The 19,155-nt window shown below is 47.0% G+C and overlaps 1 protein-coding gene across 1 annotated transcript in view; it reads left to right on the top strand.

The window, feature by feature from the left end:
* Positions 1-9,303, top strand: part of AMN (amnion associated transmembrane protein) — a 131,384-nt gene extending 122,081 nt beyond the window's left edge. Inside the window, exons 11-12 of the mRNA XM_060261968.1 lie at positions 7,285-7,405; positions 8,703-9,303. Of these exons, the coding sequence (XP_060117951.1) occupies positions 7,285-7,405; positions 8,703-8,813 (232 nt within the window). The 3' untranslated portion in view covers positions 8,814-9,303. The remainder of the gene's footprint in view (positions 1-7,284; positions 7,406-8,702) is intronic.
* The last annotated feature ends 9,852 nt before the right edge of the window (positions 9,304-19,155 follow it).

The raw sequence follows: 19,155 nt of genomic DNA, 5'->3' as shown, positions 1-19,155 counted from the left end.
AACCTTTCTAAGGGTTCCCCCCCCCTCCCTCCCACTTACCTTGTCCATTGAATAGTAGGTGCAGCTGCATAACAATCCCTGGATTAGGAGAGCAGGCAGCCAGCCAGCCACCAGGCGCTTTGCCACTCCCCCAGTGGTCCTCATTAACCCTTGGAGAAACCCGCATCACACTTTATCCACTTCTTATGTGATTTTGGTTAGCGGGTGGCTTGCTGGCCTTTGGACGGAGTGGGGGAGGGCAGCCCAGGAGAGCCCCAGGTGAGGCAAGACCTACTTGGGCTGGCTGGATCTCTAGCCAGCCCAAGTAGGCCTCACTTGCCCGGGGCTCTCCTTTCTTGCATTGGGTTGCTTTTTGCTGGGGTGGTGGTGGCGGCATATGCTAATGAGTTGTGCTAATAAGCTCCGCCACCTATTTTTCTACAAAATGACCCCTGCCAGGACCTACCTGGAGGTTGGCAGTCTTACACAACCCTGTAGGGTTTTCAAGGCAAGAGATTGACCAGAGGTGGTTTGCCATTGGCTGCCTCTGTGTAGCGACCCTGGGCATTCTTGGTGGTCTCCCATCCAAGTGCTAACCAGGACTGAGCCTGCTTAGCATCTGAGACCCTGCTTAGCATCTGTTCAGGCCAAGGTTAGATGATCTATTAAGAAAAATCATGTGTAAGTAAGTAAGTAAAAAGTAAATTTTATTTGTATCCCGCCCTCCCCCACCAAAGCAGCTCAGGGCGGCTAACAGTATCCATGAATAACAATACAGTATAAAACATTAAAATTAGCATATTAAAAGCGATCAATACTTAATTAAAACATTACTAAATCTAAATCTGACAGTAAGTCTGACAGTAACATTGTTGTTTGACGCTATCTCTGTCAGTTGACCTAATAATAACAAGGTCCCTGAACCGGACCGTTTTGGCGTTTTCCTTTGTTACACACTTATAATTCAGCAATTCATAAATGCCAGCTTGAAGAGGGTGGTCTTGGAGGCCCTGCGGAACTGATCAAGGCTCCGCAGGGCCCGCGCCTCCTCTGGGAGCTGATTCCCAAAGATATGGGGCCGCGGTAGAAAAGGCCCGTGTGCGGGTATTCTGAAGTTTAACTTCTTTTGGCCCAGGGATGGTCAATCTGTTTTTCCCTACTGACCTCAGTGCTCTCTGGGGCTCATACGGGGAGAGACGGTCCCTCAGGTAGGTCGGTCCTCGGCCATATGTGGTGCTGGCTTCCTAGCATTTTTAGACCACAAATGGGAGAACTGCGTGTCAGGATACCACCCATGGGAGGAGGAGGAGGAGCAATATATAGGAAGCAAATATTTGAAAGCAAATATATATACGAAAGCTGATGAGAAGAAAACTGATTCGTTTGAATGTGCTGTTGGAAGAGAGTTTTTTTTTAAAATGACCTGTTACAAGATTTTCTTCCCTTCAGCTTCTCCCTATCTATTTGCTGTCAAGTCGCAGCTGATTATGCCAACCCCAAAGGGTTTTCAAGGCAAGTGATGACCAGAGGTGGTTTGTTATTGCCTGTCTCTGCATAGCAACCCTGGCCTTCCTGGTGGTCTCCCATCCAAGTACTAACCAGGGCTGACACCGCTTAGCTTCTGAGCTTTGATGAGATCAGGCTAGCCTGGGCCATCCAGGTCAAGGCCATTTGGCTGACAAATCATAGCCAACTTGTGGCAACTCCATAGGATTTTCAAGGCAAGAGATGTTCAGAGGTGGTTTATCATTGCCTGTCTCTGCATAACAACCCCTGGATTTCCTAATTTATTTTTTTTAACATCCTTGGTGGTCCCTCATCCAAGCGATGACGCTCCTTAGCTTCCAAGATTTGGCTCACCCTCCTTAGCTTCTAATAAGAGTCCCGTGGCGCAGAGTGTTAAAGCTGCAGTACTGTAGTCATAGGCTCTGCTCGCAAACTGAGTTCGATCCCCAATGAAAGCTGGGTTTTCAGGTAGCCGGCTTGAGGTTGACTCAGCCTTCCATTCTTCCGAGGTTCGTAAAATGAGGACCCAGCTTGCTTGGGGGGGAAAGAGTAGATGACCGGGGAAGGCAATGGCAAAGCACCCCGTAAAAAGTCTGCCGTGAAAATGTAGTGAAAGCAACATCACCCGAGAGTCGGAAACGACTGCTGCCTGCACAGGGGACCTTTCCTTTCCTTTTCATTTCCTTAGCTTCCAAGATTTCGCTCACCCTCTGTAGCTTCCAACATTTGGATCACCCTCCATAGTTTTCAAGATGTGGCTCACCTCCTTACCATCCAAGATCTGGCTCACCCTCCATAGCTTCCAATATTTGGCTCACCCTCCTTACCTTCCAATATTTGGCTGACCTTCCTTACCTTCCAAGATTTGGCTCACCCTCCTTAGCTTTCGAGATCTGGCTCACCCTCCTTAACTTCCAAGATCTGGCTCAGCCTCCTTCCTTCCAAGATTTGGCTCACACTCCTTGGATTCCAAAATCTGGCTCAATCTCCATAGCTTCCGAGATCTGGCTCTCCCTCCTTACCTTCCAAGATCTGGCTCACCCTCTTTAGCTTCCAATATGTGGCTCACGTTCCTTACCTTCCAAGATTTGGCTCACCCTTGTTAGATTCCAAGATCTGGCTCACCCTCCATAGCTTCCGAGATCTGGCTCACCCTCCTTAGCTTCCAAGATTTGGCTCACCCTCCTTACCTTCCAATATTTGGCTGACCTTCCTTACCTTCCAAGATTTGGCTCACCCTCCTTAGCTTTCGAGATCTGGCTCACCCTCCTTAACTTCAAGATCTGGCTCAGCCTCCTTCCTTCCAAGATTTGGCTCACACTCCTTGGATTCCAAGATCTGGCTCACCCTCCATAGCTTCCGAGATCTGGCTCACCCTCCTTACCTTCCAAGATCTGGCTCACCCTCCATAGCTTCCAATATTTGGCTCACCCTCCTTACCTTCCAATATTTGGCTGACCTTCCTTACCTTCCAAGATTTGGCTCACCCTCCTTAGCTTTCGAGATCTGGCTCACCCTCCTTAACTTCCAAGATCTGGCTCAGCCTCCTTCCTTCCAAGATTTGGCTCACACTCCTTGGATTCCAAGATCTGGCTCAATCTCCATAGCTTCCGAGATCTGGCTCTCCCTCCTTACCTTCCAAGATCTGGCTCACCCTCTTTAGCTTCCAATATGTGGCTCACGTTCCTTACCTTCCAAGATTTGGCTCACCCTTGTTAGATTCCAAGATCTGGCTCACCCTCCATAGCTTCCGAGATCTGGCTCACCCTCTTTAGCTTCCAAGATTTGGCTCACCCTCCTTAGCTTCCAAGATCTGGCTCACCCTCCATAGCTTCCGAGATCTGGCTCACCCTCTTTAGCTTCCAAGATTTGGCTCACCCTCCTTAGCTTTCGAGATCTGGCTCACCCTCCTTAACTTCCAAGATCTGGCTCAGCCTCCTTCCTTCCAAGATTTGGCTCACACTCCTTGGATTCCAAGATCTGGCTCACCCTCCATAGCTTCCGAGATCTGGCTCACCCTCTTTAGATTCCAAGATCTGGCTCACCCTCCATAGCTTCCGAGATCTGGCTCACCCTCTTTAGCTTCCAAGATTTGGCTCACCCTCCTTAGCTTCCAAGATTTGGCTCACACTCCTTGGATTCCAAGATCTGGCTCACCCTCCATAGCTTCCGAGATCTGGCTCACCCTCTTTAGATTCCAAGATCTGGCTCACCCTCCATAGCTTTCGAGATCTGGCTCACCCTCCTTACCTTCCAAGATCTGGGAAAAGCAGGCTAGCCTGGACTGTCCAGCCTATACTGTTGAGACACTATAGTGATATTCCTACTACTGATGTTTTTCCAAAAGGTCAAAAGCATGCCAGAGGAGAGGCAAGCGGTGAGGGACAAGGTTAGTGCAGGGGTGTCAAACATGAGGTTCGGGGGCTGAATCAGGTCCCTGAAGTGCTCCTATCAGGCCCCTGAGCAACTGGCTGTTATCTGCTTCCTTCTTCCTTTTTCTTGCTTCCTTCTGCATAACAGCTTGCTTTGCCAGGCTTGCTCAACTGCACAGGAGTTACAGAGCAAAACCTCTATTTTTTCCATTGGCTGAGGCTCCTCCCTTGGAGAAGAAGATGGGAGAAATGGCATGCTTTGCCAGGCTCTCTCAATCACATAGCGGAGCTACTGAACTAAACTTCTCTTCCTTCTATTGACTGAGCTCCCCCTCCTCCCAGACCCTGGGGAAGGAAGGAAAGAGCCAGAGCTTCCTTTGCCCAGTTCCCTGGATTCCATGGGAGAAATACAAAGAAACCACCTTTAAGACCAATGAATGCTAATGTTTTAAGCATGCTTTAAATTTTTAAAAAATATGTATTTGTGTTTGTATTCTTTAAAAAATTTATCTCTCTACTACCTAATCATAAATAGGTGCACACATGACCCGGCCCAACCTGACATGGCCCAGCCCCTCGAGGTCTCATTTATGTCAGATCTGGCCCTCATAACAAATGAGTTCGACACCCCTGGGTTAGTGCAAGGGGAAAGGCATGCAGAAATTCTCTGTTTAGAGGCTCCTTTGCCTCTTCAAAGGCCTTTCCAGTTGCAACAGCAAGAAGAGCAGATTGGGGGGAATCGCCCTGGGGAGGAAACAAGGGCTCCCTTGAATCCTTCAGCACCAGTCCATGATGGACAGCAGTGGCAAGCTGATAGGGAGAGAGCCAGTAAGAGCCTGCCAAACCAGCCCTGTGCTGTGCCCCAAACTGACCAGCCGCTGATCCCTGATCTGCAGCCTCCGTGGACTGCATCAACACATGCTGCAGACCTCGCGTAGGTGTAATCCTGTTTGTGGCTGCGCCTGCCCCCGGCAAGCTTCCAGCTGCAGTCCCCGATGCTCCGCCTGCGCCACTCCCCAGGGTCATCTGCGCTCTCTCTTGCGGTGTGTTCCACCAGCTGGCAAGCCAACGCTCCGTGCGCTCTGTGCTCCGGCTGTTCCCGTTCATTAAGCGCTGGTCTTTTTCCACCAGGCTGCAAACCTCTGGGGCTCGGCTTGTTTTCCTTGCCGGTGTCAAGACGATTAGCATTTCCTAGCAATAAAAAGAGTATCCTTGTTTTAATTTCTAAATAAAACTCCCAACCTGCGTTTGAGTGTTCTTTTCTCAGTGGGCGGGGGGGGGGGGGGGTGGCTTTGCAAACTAGCCTTGCCTTTGAAACAAAGACCCCTCTTCTCCCTTTTAAGGGGAGATGGTGTGGAGGAAAGCGGATTACAAATAGGTCACCCAAATCAAGAACCCAACCTGGTACCTGTGGCAGGTTCCTCTGGTCACTCATCCGGGGATAGTGATAACTGAACTCAGCTTACCTTGTTGATTTGTTTACCAGCCGAGTGATGGCAGAGAGGGCAAGAAAGGAAGTCAAGAAACCCTCTAGCGAGATTGCAGGACTCAGCAATTGCTTTTCCCATGCTTTTTCCCCCTTTCTCACAATACAAGAGCTCGTGGACATTTAATGAAATTGCTGAGCAGTCGGGTTAGAAATGATAAAAGGAAGTACTTCTTCACCCAAAGGGTGATTAACATGTGGAATTCACTGCCACAGGGGGTGGTGGCGGCTACAGGCATAGACAACTTCAAGAAGGGATTGGATAAGCATATGGAGCAGAGGTCCATCAGTGGCTATTAGCCACAGCTTATTGTTGGAACTCTCTGTCTGGGGCACTGATGCTCTGTATTCTTGTGCATGGGGGAGGCACAGTGGAAGGGCTTCTAGCCCCACTGTCGGACCTCTTGATGGCATTTGGTTTTTTGGCCACTGTGTGACACAGAGTGTTGGACTGGATGGGCCACTGACCTGATCCAACAAGGCTTCTCTTATGTTCTTAAACCAGAGCTTTTTTTGTAGCAGGAACTCCTTTGCATATTAGGCCACACCCCCTGATGTAGCCAGTCCTCCAAGAGCTTACAGTAGGCCCTTGTAAGAAGAGCCCTGTAAGCTCTTGGAGGCTTGGCTACATCAAGGGTCTGTGGCCTAATATGCAAAGGAGTTCCTGCTACAAAAAAAGCCCTGATGGAAACCAAGCACGATTGAGGTGTAATCTGTGGGTTTCATGGATCCCAAACTACACTTCCCAGAGTTCTTTGAGGAAAACCATACTGGCTATCGCTGGTGCTAATTTGAAATGGGGCTGGGTGAACATTGTGCAAATACTTCTGTCTTTCCACCACCACTTTCTGGCCATTTTTGCATGCTGCACAGAAATGCTTGCGAAGGGGTGAGGTCGTGGCTCAGCGACAGGGCATCCGTGTCACTTGTAGAAAGTCCCCAGTTCATTCTCCGACATCTCCTGCTCAAAGGACCAGGGAAGAGCTGCTGCCGGTCAGAGCAGACAAGATCAATGGCCAGTGACTGGTCACGTTGGTCTGACTCAAAAGGAGGCAGCTTCATGGAGAAGACAGTGGATGTCTCAGGCTCAGGGGTGGAATTCTAGCAGGAGCTCCTTTGCATATTAGGCCACACACCCCTGATTTAACCAATCCTCCTGGAGTTTACAGTAGGCCCTGCCTAAGAGCCCTGTAAGCTCTTGGAGGATTGGCTACATTGGGTGTGTGGCCTAATATGCAAAGGAGCTCCTGCTAGAATTCCACCCCTGCTCAGGCTAGTTGCCAAACCACCCAAAGCAATGTCCTCCTTATTTGGGAAGTTCAACCAAATGCATGTCCCCTTGAAAGTCCTGCAGTGCACAAGACCTGCATTCAGAGGTACACCTTTCCCAGGTTGTGGACATACCACCACCTTCCCCCTGCATCTTTCTTCATGTGGCCCTTAGTCCCCTGTTAACCACACCACTTTGTAGGGTTACCAACCTTCCAGTAGGGCCTGGAGATCTCCTGGAATTAGAGTTAATTACAGTTAATTAATACAGAGATCAGTTCCCTTGGAGAAGAAGCAGGGCTTTTTATAGCAGGAACTCCTTTGCATATTAGGCCACACACCCCTGATGTAGCCAATCAGGACTGGCTACATCAGGGGTGTGTGGCCTAATATGCAAAGGAGTTCCTGCTACAAAAAAAGCCCTGAGGAAACGGCAGCTTTGGAGGGTGGACACGGCATCCCTGCTGAGCTCCCTCTCTGCACCAGATTCCATCCTTCCCAGGCTCTGCCCCCAAAGCTCCAGGAATTTCCTATCCCTGAGTTGGCAACCCTGCATTTGACAGTCCTCTTGAGTCAATGGGAGAATGCTTGAACCCTCTTGCAGGAACAGCATGGAAGGCGTGGTTGCACGTTTCCCATCACTAGACCGATTTAACGGCTGTCTTTTCTTAGATCTTCCCCCTGTGCGCCTTTGCTGTCCCGATGGAAGCGGATGGATGACCTGGATTCTTTGGGAGAAGCCATGGACAAAGGCTTTGATAATCCAATGTTCGACACGCCATCCAGCCTTGCGGTAAATGCTTTGTCTTCTGTTTCTTTTTTCATCCAGCTGCAACAGTGGCTTGCTTCCACACAGTGTTCTCTCTGAGAGAGAGAGAGGAAGGGAGGGAGGGAGAACAGTGCCATAAATGTCAATGAAGAACTAAACTACAAGGAACAGTGGGCATGCGTTGATTCTGTGGTCACTAACACCATTTGTAGTTCTTTAGAAATCGTAAGCAGGAGGAGTTTTGTGGCAGGAACTCCTTTGCATATTAGGCCATGCCCCCTGATGTAGCCAATGCTTCAAGAGCTTACAGGGCTCTTAGTACCGGGCCTACTGTAAGCTCCACGAGGATTGGCTACATCAGCAGGCATGGCCTAATATGCAAAGGAGTTCCTGCTACAAAAAAGAGTCCTGGTGTAGAACTGGACGCATGGCAGTCCCACCTCCCCCCCCCCCCCACACACACACTGGAGTGGGGCTCTTGTTGCCTCCCTGAGCAAGTCCAGATTAACAATTAGGCCAGGTAGGCACTGGCCTATGAGCCCCCATGCCTTTAGGGGCCCCAGACCAGCCCCCTTCCCGTTTTCCCCCTGCTTCCAGCCCTCCCAGCCTGCACGCGCAGCCAGCAACTGAGCCGCTCTTTGCCCGACTTGCCTGGTGCAGCTGCTGCTGGCATTGTCGCCAAGTTTGCCTCTCTCTGCCTCTCCCCTGCAGCTCAGTAAAAGGGACTTTTGAGAAGGTGCCTGCAGGCTGCAGTGGGGCCACAGGTGGAGGGGCAGGTGCTCTGACTCTGAGATAATTTGCAAGGGGCCCCCTGAAATTTTGACTGCCTAGGAGCCTCCATAGGGTTTAATCCAGCATTGTCGCTGAGGTTTGTTGTCCTGTTTAGAGTCGCATTTGAATAAACTGAAAGGAATTTCCAGGCTGCTGTTATCACATGATAGCCCACTCTCGTAACAGCGTCTATAAAAACCAGTAGGGCGAGATATAAACCCAATATCTTCTTCTAACTGGAGAATTTTAACATACATACAAAGTAAAGTTTGAGAATTAAACCAAAATAGGACGCTGGTTAATATAGCATTATTGAATTTGCATGCATATCATGGATATGCAAAATACATTTACAGTAGAGAATCTGGGCTTTCTTAATGAAGCAATGGGATATCGCTGCTTGCACTGCTCTGAGAGCAACTTGATGAGATGTTATGTAAGTACTGTGCATCAACAGCATGGATTCAGCTGAACCCATTGAGATCTGTTGTTGTCGTCAAACATATAAGCCTTCTCTCCTGCAGTGAACTCTTTGGTTTCTTTCTTCTAGGCTTTAGAGGGTGCGTATTCTGTGGAGGAGACCCCAAAGGAGATGGGGAGCAAAAATACCCAGGTTTATTACATTAATCCTTTATATGACGAAACAGAACTTCGAACTTAAGAGCAAAGCCATCCAATGAAGACAACCCTGCGGATTCCTCCTCTTTGCTTGCAATTTTGTCTCCATAGGGATTACCCCTCCACCAGGAAGACTGTAAGAGCCTCCCGTTCATTTTCATAGGCTTGAGGAGAAGAAATTCCTGGCAGATTGTGTTTAATGTCAGTTTTCCATTTACCTTTCTCAAAATAGCCACTAATTTTATTATGGGATGACTATATTCAGTTATTGGGCAGCACTCAGGAATGATACCATTTGCAAGTCTATTGATCATCATTTCCAGGATTCACCCCAATCCAGCAAGAATTGTTATCATAGTAGAATATTTTTGCCTCAGTGGTGTACAGCTGATTCTTCCCAATTCTTTCAACCCTCAAATGATGATAGTGGGCACATTTTTAATGTTTTAATGACTTGGTTTTTCCACTTTGGGGACCCTATTTGAGTGGAAAGGTGACATATACATGTTTTAATTAAAATAATACGACACTTATGTTCTGAGGTCTTTTAATCCCTTTTATTTCATTGGGGAGTTTAAACAGGAGGAGGAGGAGATGAATCCCCTGCCCTTCACTATCTGAAGGAGTCTCAGAGTGGCTTACAATCGCCTTTCTCTTTTCCTCTGCACAACAGACACCCTGTGAAGTAGGTGGAGCTGAGAGAGCTCTGACAGAAACTGCTCTTGAGAGGAACAGCTCTGCTGGATCAGACCAATGCTCCGTCTAGTCCAGCATCTCTCACGCAGTGGCCAACCAGTTCCTCTGGAGGGCCAACAACAGAGCATAGAGTCATTTAAAACCCTGCTTTCTGCTATTCATGAACCACCATGAACTGCATCAAAATTTGTGGAAGTTTGTGGTGGCTCTTCAGTTCATGAAAATTACCTCATGAAACACAAACTGGCCAAAAATTGGAATGAACTTTAGTTTGGCATCCTCCACATGAAGAAGCAGATTTATACCCCGCCCTTCTCTCTGAATCAGAGACTCAGAGTGGCTTACAATCTCTTATATCTTACTCCCCCCCCACAACAGACACCCTGTGAGGTGGGTGGGGCTGAGAGAGCTCTCCCAGAAGCATGGCATCGTCATATGGCCAATGCAGAAGAAGAAGATGATATTGGATTTATATCCCACCCTCCACTCTCTCAGAGTGGCTCACAATCTCCTTTATCTTCCTCCCCCACAACAGACACCCTGTGAGGTGGATGGGGCTGAGAGGGCTCTCACAGCAGCTGCCCTTTCAAGGACAACCTCTGCCAGAGCTATGGCTGACCCAAGGCCATTCCAGCAGCTGCAAGTGGAGGAGTGGGGAATCAAACCTGGTTCTCCTAGATAAGAGTCCGCACACTTCACCACTACACCAAACTGGCTCTCGTTTGGATCAATGCAGGCAGTAATAAGGGGAAGCGACAGCTGGGTTCAAATCAACACTGACCTCTACAGCTCACAGGGCTGCAACGTGTAAGTTATAAGTTCTCCACAGAAATGATTAAGTGTTCATTCACTCTTTAGCTGTGGTCACATGTGATATCACCATAGTGAAAGTCATCACTTCTGCATGGAGGATCCAGAGCTCAGTAGTGGGGTGTATCTAAAAACTCCTAGGTTCAGGCCTTGGCATCTCCAGTTCTCAGGAAGCAGGACTTGTAAGCTCTTGAGCCAGTTATGTTCTTGCAGCCTAACCTTCCTCCCAGGGCTGCTCTGAGGGAGAAATGGAGAAGGAGAGAATGTTGTGAGTCACTTCGGGTCCCTATTGGGAATGAAAGTGGAGTATAAAAGACATAAACGAATGAAGTTATCTGGAGAGGTTTTGCCCATCTCGGTAGTTACTACTGAGAGGATGGACCACTGTCTTTGTAGAAGACATCTACTGGGATCCACCAAAGCCTTTCCTCATGCAGAAGGCTGGCCACTCATAGTATGCATTGTTCTCAAATCTCCCTTCTTGCTGCAGCCCCGAATACCTCCCACCCAAATGCTGTTCCTTGGGATTCCCTATCTTCAGGGGTCATTTTGTAGAAGAAGAAGAATTGCACATTTATACCCCGCCCTTCTCTCTGAATCAGAGACTCAGCAGCTTACAATCTCCTTTATCTTCTTTCCCCCCAACAGACACCCTGTAGGTGGGTGGGGCTGAGAGAGCTCTGACAGAAGCTGCCCTTTCAAGGACAACTCCTTCGAGAGCTATGGCTGACCCAAGGCCATTCCAGCAGCTGCAAGTGGAGGAGTGGGGAATCAAACCCGGTTCTCCCAGATAAGAGTCCATGCACTTCACCACTACACCAAACTGTAGTGGTGCCAAAGCTCATTAGCACAACTCATTTGCATGTGCCACACATCCCTGAAATCACCGGAAGGAGTACTAAATTATATCAACAGCATCTACCTTAAAACACTTCTTGAATTATAATTGTCATAATAAAACCTTACTCCCATCGTACTTTTAAAATTACTTTCTTCGATGTGGCCACAGTGGCATGATGAGGATTTCCATCCGTCTGCTTTATATGTTTTGGTTATTTCCCCATTTTTTGTGGGGGGAAATATTAGAAAATTCATCAAACCTTAGAGTTCAGCAAAATTCTCACAGGAAGTTTGAGCAATGGAGCCCAGAAGCAAGTATTTTTTCAGGTGAATGGGTGAGAAAGAAAGAGCACAATAAAATCTAGAGAACATAAGAGAAGCCATGTTGGATCAGGCCAATGGCCCATCCTGTCCAACACTCTGTGTCACACAGTGGCCAAAAAAATTATATATACACACACACAAATATATATATATATATATATATATATATATATATATATATATATATATATATATATATATATATACACACACACACACACACACACACACACACACAAATATATATATATATACACACTGTGGCTAATAGCCACTGATGGACCTCTGCTCCATATTTTTATCTAACCCCGCCTTGAAGCTGTCTATGCTTGTAGCCGCCACCACCTCCTGTGGCAGAGAATTCCACATGTTCCACTCCTGTGAGCTCCTGCCCCAAATGAGGCCTCCCTATCTCTAGGATTGCCAGCCTAGAGAGACCGGTGGAAGAAGAAAGGAACAGAGATGACATTGCACCAATGACATTAATATCGCTTATGGAAAATACCCAGAAATAACATCACCATGCCAAACATGATGCTCTAGGATTCATTTGGATCTGTTGGACTGTTTCTGTGAATAGAAGGACCTCTGCCCAGGGAGACCAACTTTCTTGCCTCTTCCCAATGGCTGGAGGCCAAAATGCTCCCTGGAATGCTACCTCTGGACAACATGTAGAAGAGACCAGGTCTCCCACCCGCTGCCACTTGTGCATCATGCCAATGGTATGACATCACTTCCAGTGAAGACCTGGAAGTGACATCACTGCACCAAATATGCCATGCTAGGATTCACCAGAAAGTCTGTGTAATACACAAAATATACCACTGTATCAAGGCACCCTGAAAGATCCAGTCCACAAAATTGCAGGTGCTTTATTCTCCCCCGAAAGCTTTGAAAAACTCACATATTTTCCTTCATTGTGCTTGGCTCAGCATCCGAGGGCTGTATATGAAGCCAGGCAGTCATTTGTGTGCCTTGAGAAATAGCCCTCGCTCAGCCACGAGATATGTTTCAAAGTCATTTGCTGTTCCTCTGGCTCCTCTTTACAGAGATTATCTGGATTCTCCAGGCAGACTTCTCAGTGTCTGTTTCTCTCCCTCAATCTTTTACTTAAAGCGGCTGGAACTCTCCAATTTCTCATTTCATGTTACTGGAATCTGACATTTGCTTTCACAGCCTTCGTTGGGATTGATTCCCCAAGTGGTTTCTTGATGCTGGCAAATAAATGTGTTAGTGCTGTAGAAAAAAGGCACAAGAAGAGGGAAAGGTAACACGGCCGTGGTACATGTGATACAACAAACAGTCGTTTCTCTGGGGAAGAACTTGGTGGATCTTTGGGCTCAGGCGCCCTCACATGCATGTATCTCTATCCCTCTCTATGTGGGGAGGGACAGTGAGCATCTGCTTGGTAAGCAGAAGGTCCCAGGTTCAATCCCTGGCATCTCCACTAAAGAAAGGTCCAGGCAAATACACATGAAAAACCTCAGCTTGGGACCCTGGAGAGCCACTGCCAGTCTGAGTAGACAATACTGATTTTGATGGACCGAGGGTCTGACTCAGTATAAGGCAGCTTCGTATGTTCCTATGCGGAGTCTGCTGACACCGTGCTCAAAAATGAGTATTTTTCACTTTTGCAGCTGTGGTAAAGAATATAGAAAAGGATTATCCCAGTAATGAAGTGTTACTGTTTGGAGCAGAGGCTGTTGACCACTTAGTAGAGTCTGGGAAGCAGGCCTCAGATTCAGCAGGAGCTCACAGGAGCACAGCTCCTGAACCTTTCTGAGGGTTCCCCCTCCTCCTTCCCACCTACCCTGTGCATTGAATAGTAGGTGCAACTGCATAACAATCCCTGGATTAGGAGAGCGGGCAGTCAGCCAGCCACCAGGGGCTTTGCCACGCCCCCAGCAGCCCTCATTAACCCCTGGAGAAGTCTACACCACCCTTTCTCCACTTCTTATGTAATTTTGGGCAGCAGGTGGCTAGTTGACCTTTTGACTGGGGGGGGGGTGGCCAAGGAGAGCCCCAGGTGAGCGAGGCCTGCTTGGGCTGCCTGGATCTCTAGCTAGCCCAAGCAGGCCTCACTCGCCCGGGGTTCTCCTTTCTTGCATTGGATTGCTTTTGGCTGGGGGAGCGGCATATGCTAATGAGTTATGCTAATGAGTTCCACCACCTATTTTTCTACAAAATTACCCCTGCTGGAAAGCAATGTTCCCTCTAAGCTGCAGATTCCTGTAAACAAAAATTCTAGTGTGTGAGCTACTGGCATTAAAGTTGTGAGCCACTGCAGAGTGCTCTGGAGTCATCCTTCCTGAGCCAAGACAAAACTGTGTGAGCTGGAGGTTAAAAATCTGAGCTGGCTTACACCAACTCAGTTTAGAGGGAACACTGCTGGGAAGATACAGGGTTGCCAATGCCCAGGTGGTGTCTGGGGATCCCTTAGAATTACAGCTGATCTCTTGACAACAGAGACGTCTGAGATGAAATGTTGGCTTAATTGCATTGCTCATGAATAGTGGATAAGATAAGAAATCAAGAGATTGGGAAGAACTTCTGCAGGAGGTTCACATATTGCTTAATTGCAGAAAATCAGAAGTAAAATTGTGATTAGTTTGACATCTGGATTGACTTGATTGAAGAGCCCACACCACTGTGGAAGATTGAAACAACTGAAACGAAGTAATAAGTCCCTGGGGTCTTCCCATGGATTTGGCTGAAATATTACAGCATGGGACTCTATTATTAATTGCCTAGTGTCGGGTGTTTTCCTATATTCTGTTTCAACCGTCACTCCACAATTGTTCTGTGTTACTGCTGTGAAGGAAGGAAAGAGCCAGAGCTTCCTTTGCCCAGTTCCCTGGATCCCATGGGAGAAACACGAAGAAAACACCTTTAAGATCAACAAGTGCTAATGTTTTTAGCATGTTTTAAGGTTGGTTTGTTTTTTTAAAAAAATCTTTAATTGTGTTTGCCTGTGTCCTTTATAAAGTTTATATCTCTACTACCCAGGGCTTTTCTTGAGCAGGAACTCACAGGAATGCAGTTCAGGCTGGCTTGGTGATGGGGGCGTGCCCTAATATGCAAATAAGCCCCTGCTGGGCTTTTTCTACCAAAAAGCCCTGTGAAACGATGGTGATGTCAGGGGGTGTGGCCTAATATGCAAATGAGTCCCTGCTAGGCTTTTTCTACAAAACCCCCTCCCCGCTGCTACCTAATCTTAAATAGGAACACACATGACCCAGCCCAACATGGCCCGACAAGGTCTCATTTATTTCAGATCCGGCCCTCATAACAAACGAGTTTGACACCCCTGCTCCAGTGCATCTGATGACGTGAGCTCTAAATAAATTTTACTATGGCACAGGATTTCTGTCTCATAAATACAGGGGAACAAAAAGAGCATAGTGGTTTTCAGCGGCATAAGAGCATCATGTCTCCCCCTGTGATGGAGCAGGCCTGCTTTCTACTTGCAGACCCTGCCCTGCTCCCCCCACCCGCCGCCACCTTTGGCATTTCCAACTCTTCCTTCCACTCGGGTAACTTGCTGCCCCCACCGACCCTTGCGGGGGGAGGGGCAGAGTTCCTAGCTCCCCTTCCCAAACTGATCCTGGTTACCGTGGAGACCAATTACAACTTTGGGGCTCCCCTCGAGAAATAACCACATGCACCCAAGACGGTGGGAGATCTGGGCGGTACAGAGACTGAGAACTAACTTCCGAAGTCAAAAAAAGATTTAGTGAAAATAAAATATTTACAAGCTTCCTGAAACACAGCTCTAGATCAGCAAATGGATTTCAAAAGAAAATCAGCAATTAGGGTTGCCAATCCCCAGGTGGGGGCAGGGGATCCCTCGGTTTGGAGGCCCTTCCCCCGCTTCAGGGTCGACAGAAAGCGGGGGGAGGGGAGGGAAATGTCTGCTGGGAACGCTTATTATTCCCTATGGAGATTTATTCCCATAAAAAATAATGGAGAATTGATCCGCGGGTATCTGGGGCTCTGGGGGGGCTGTTTTTTGAGGTAGATGCACCAAAATTTCAGTACAGCATCTAGTGCCTCTCTTCAAAATATCTCCCAAGTTTCAAAAGGATTGGACCAGGGGGTCTAATTCTATGAGCCCCAAAAGAAGGTGCCCCTCTCCTTCATTACTTCCTATGGAAGGAAGGCATTGAAAAGGTGTGCTGTCCCTTTAAATATGATGGCCAGAATTCCCTTTGGAGTTCAATTATGCTTGTCACAGCCTTGATCTTGGCTCCACCCCCAAAGTCTCCTGGCTCCACCCCCAAAGTCCCCAGATATTTCTTAAATTGGACTTGGCAACCCTATCAGCAATCCCCTTTCTCTGCTCTGGACATTCCCTGATGTCAAAATAGGGCAGGCGCTAATAATAAGAGTTACAAGGTTCCTATCTGCATCCCATTACTCGGGAGACCGCTTGGTCAGAAAAAGATGGCTGCCTGCTTGCAGTCCAAAGCACAGCAGTCTCCTCAGCCAAGCTTCCCAAGGAAAAAGAGAACAACTTTCCCTAGCAGGGAATTTTTCTTAACCTCCTGTCTCCACCCACTTTACATCACTCCCTCCACCTCCTTGACTAAGTCTGCCCAGGCACACCCTGGGAGCCCTTCTGGAAGGCATTCTGTGAAATCTCCAGGACTTACCTGGAGACTTCCTTGCATCAAATTCTTTCGTTTGTTTTCCTACCAGGGCTGTTAGCATATGTATAGATGTAATCTAGTAGGCCATTGACCCAGCTCCCTGCCACTTCCAGGGAGAAAGAAAAAACAGTTTTAAAACTTGGGGTGGGGGAGAGGGGGTCCTTCAAACTTCCAAAACACAAATAGTTCTTTTCTCACACTGATGTTGCTGTCTCTCACACACTAAATAATGCACTTTCAAGGCACTTTCCAGCTGGATTTTGCTGTGTGACATGGCAAAATCCACTTGCAGTTTCTGAGGTAGATTGAAACTGCATTATTTAGCACAGAAGTCCCCAACCCCTGGGTCATGAGTTGTATAATTATTTCATTATATATTACATATTATTATTATATTACATATTATATTACAAATAATAATAATAAAAAAGAAGATGAAAAGGAAGAAGACGACATTGGATTTATATCCTTCCCTCCACTTCAAATTTCAGAGACTCAGAGTGGCTCACAATCTCCTTTACCTTCCTTCCTCACAACAGACACCCTGTGAGGAAGGTGGGGCTGAGAGAGCTCTACTCAGAAGCTACCCTTTCAAAGATAGCTATGTGAGAGCTATGGCTGAACCAAGGCCATTCCAGCAGCTGCAAGTGGAGGTGGGGAATCAAACCCAGTTCTCCCAGATAAGAGTCCACACACTTAACTACCACACCAAACTAATAGAAATAAAATGCACAATTGAAGAAGAATTGCGGATTTATACCCCACCCTTCTCTCTGAATCAGAGACTCAGAGCAGCTTACAATCTGCCATATCGTCTCCCCCCCCCACAACAGACACCCTGTGAGGTGGGTGGGGCTGAGAGGGCTCTCATAGCTGCTGCCCTTTCAAGGACAGCCCTGCAAGAGCCATGGCTAACCCAAGGCCATTCCAGCAGGTGCAAATGGAGGAGTGGGGAATCAAACCCAGTTCTCCCAGATAAGAGTCCGCACACTTAACCACTACACCAAACTGGGTCATCAGTTTGTATCAAACTGGCTCATCAAATTGTATCATCCCAAATCCATCCCTCCCTCCCCTCCCCCGTCCGTTGAAAATTTGTCTTCCATGAATTCGGTCCCTGGTGCCAAAAAGGTTGGGGACCGCTGATTTAGCATGTGTGACTAAACCCTGAGTGTTGCAACAGAAGGCTTGAATTTGAAAAGGGCCAGACTCTGAATTGTCCCTGTATTCAACCACCATGTACACCTTACTGCTAGGAGGAAAGGTTCAGAGGCAAGGTGGTTTGTGTTTGTGACAGCAGCTAGAAGCCCTCTTCATTTTCCTGTGACTTTGGAACTCGTTTTGACATATATCACAAGCTCTGCCAAAAAACGACAGCTACTCTGTAGCATTTAAAAGCATTACACACCTGTCTCTGGAATAATGGCTCACTAGAGATGTTCAGGCAAAAATTGAATTTGTCTTCCAAGACATTTCCTGCCTCAATCAGATGTAGCTCCCACCCCTACAAGGTTCTGCAGAGACTGATTTACTGACAAAAATTGGAGCTAGGAAAAACAACAACAATCACCTTGCAATGTCCTTGAGGTAAAGACCGGGTGGCCAAAATGCCAGCATCCCAGAACCTGAGACACCTGAGGCAGTGGATGAAGGATAGACAAAGGGACATACTTCTTAACAAGTAATTAGATTGGAGAATTTACTGTCAGTGGAGGTAATGACGGTCACAAGCATAGATAGCTATAAAAGGGGATTGGACAGATTCATGGAGTAGAGGGTCCATCAATGGCTAATTGGCAAAATGGTTAATGAGAATCTTCATTTTCAGAAGCACTAAACCTCGAAATGCCAGTGCCAGAGAAGACAAGAATCACTGGAAAAGACAATAATGTCATCATGTTTGCTTTTATTTTCTTCATCTATCTTGTTTTTTAAAAATATATATACAATAAAATGTTAATAAAAATAGAAATTAGAGATTATCTGCAAGAAAAAAAACAGTATATCTTTTTTGAGCCTTAATGTAAAACAAGTTTTAAGAAGCTCAAATGAATCTGAGAGACAAATACAAGACTTTAAGGAAGAGGTGGACCAGTTCTGTGGAAAATGGACTAATTACTTGGAAACATGAGCTGCCTGCTTTGATACCATGGCAGATCATTTTTCTTAGAAAGAACCAGCTGAATATCCCTGGGCCAAGGGAGGCCAAATTGAAGACTACTGGGGAACGGGCCTTCTCTATTGCAGCTCCACTACTGTGGAACCAGCTCCCAGGGAGGAAGTGCGGGCCCTGCGGTGTTTGGACCAATTCCGCAGGGCCTGCAAGACCTTTCTCTTTAAAATGGCCTTCACCTAATGCTGAGCCAAGATAGATTCGCTGAAGATGTTTTTAGCCAATGAATTTTATAGAAGATCTGAGTTATAGCACCATAATGTTAATTTGATATAAGTTGATTTAAATGATGGTTTTATCTAATTGTAATTATTGTGTATTATGGTTTTACTGTGTATTGTATTTATGTGTTGTGAGCCGCCCTGAGCCTGCCTCGGCGGGGAGGGCGGGATATAAATAAAAAGTTATTATTATTATTATTATTAGATGACTGAATAGTTCGGATTCGGGAAGTTCAAGTTCCAAATTGGGAAGATATACAGATAATGTGTGAATTTGTATCTCAGAGAACTGATATAGCAATTGATGATGTGGTTTTGATCACCTAGTGTGTTCTTTTGAGGAGCTATATAGAAGCTAATCCCAAGAATAAAACCCAGTTAATGGCATATGAAAAAAAAAAGAAAAAACAATCATGTTAGGAAAGGTTGAAGGCAGCAAGAACATAAGGGAAGCCATGTTGGATCAGGCCAATGGCCCATCCAGTCCAACACTCTGTGTCACACAGTGGCCGAAAAAAACAGGTGCCATCAGGAGGTCCAACAGTGGGGCCAGGAAACTAGAAGCCCTCCCACTGTGCCCCCCCCCCCAGCACCAAGAATACAGAGCATCACTGTCCCAGACAGAGAGTTCCAACAATATACTGTGGCTAATAGCCACTGATGGACCTCTGC

The sequence above is a fragment of the Heteronotia binoei genome, chromosome 21 (genome assembly GCF_032191835.1).
Source record: "Heteronotia binoei isolate CCM8104 ecotype False Entrance Well chromosome 21, APGP_CSIRO_Hbin_v1, whole genome shotgun sequence".
Lineage (NCBI taxonomy): Eukaryota > Metazoa > Chordata > Lepidosauria > Squamata > Gekkonidae > Heteronotia > Heteronotia binoei.
Note: the sequence above shows the minus strand (reverse complement) of the source record. Positions and strands in the feature narration are given on the sequence as shown.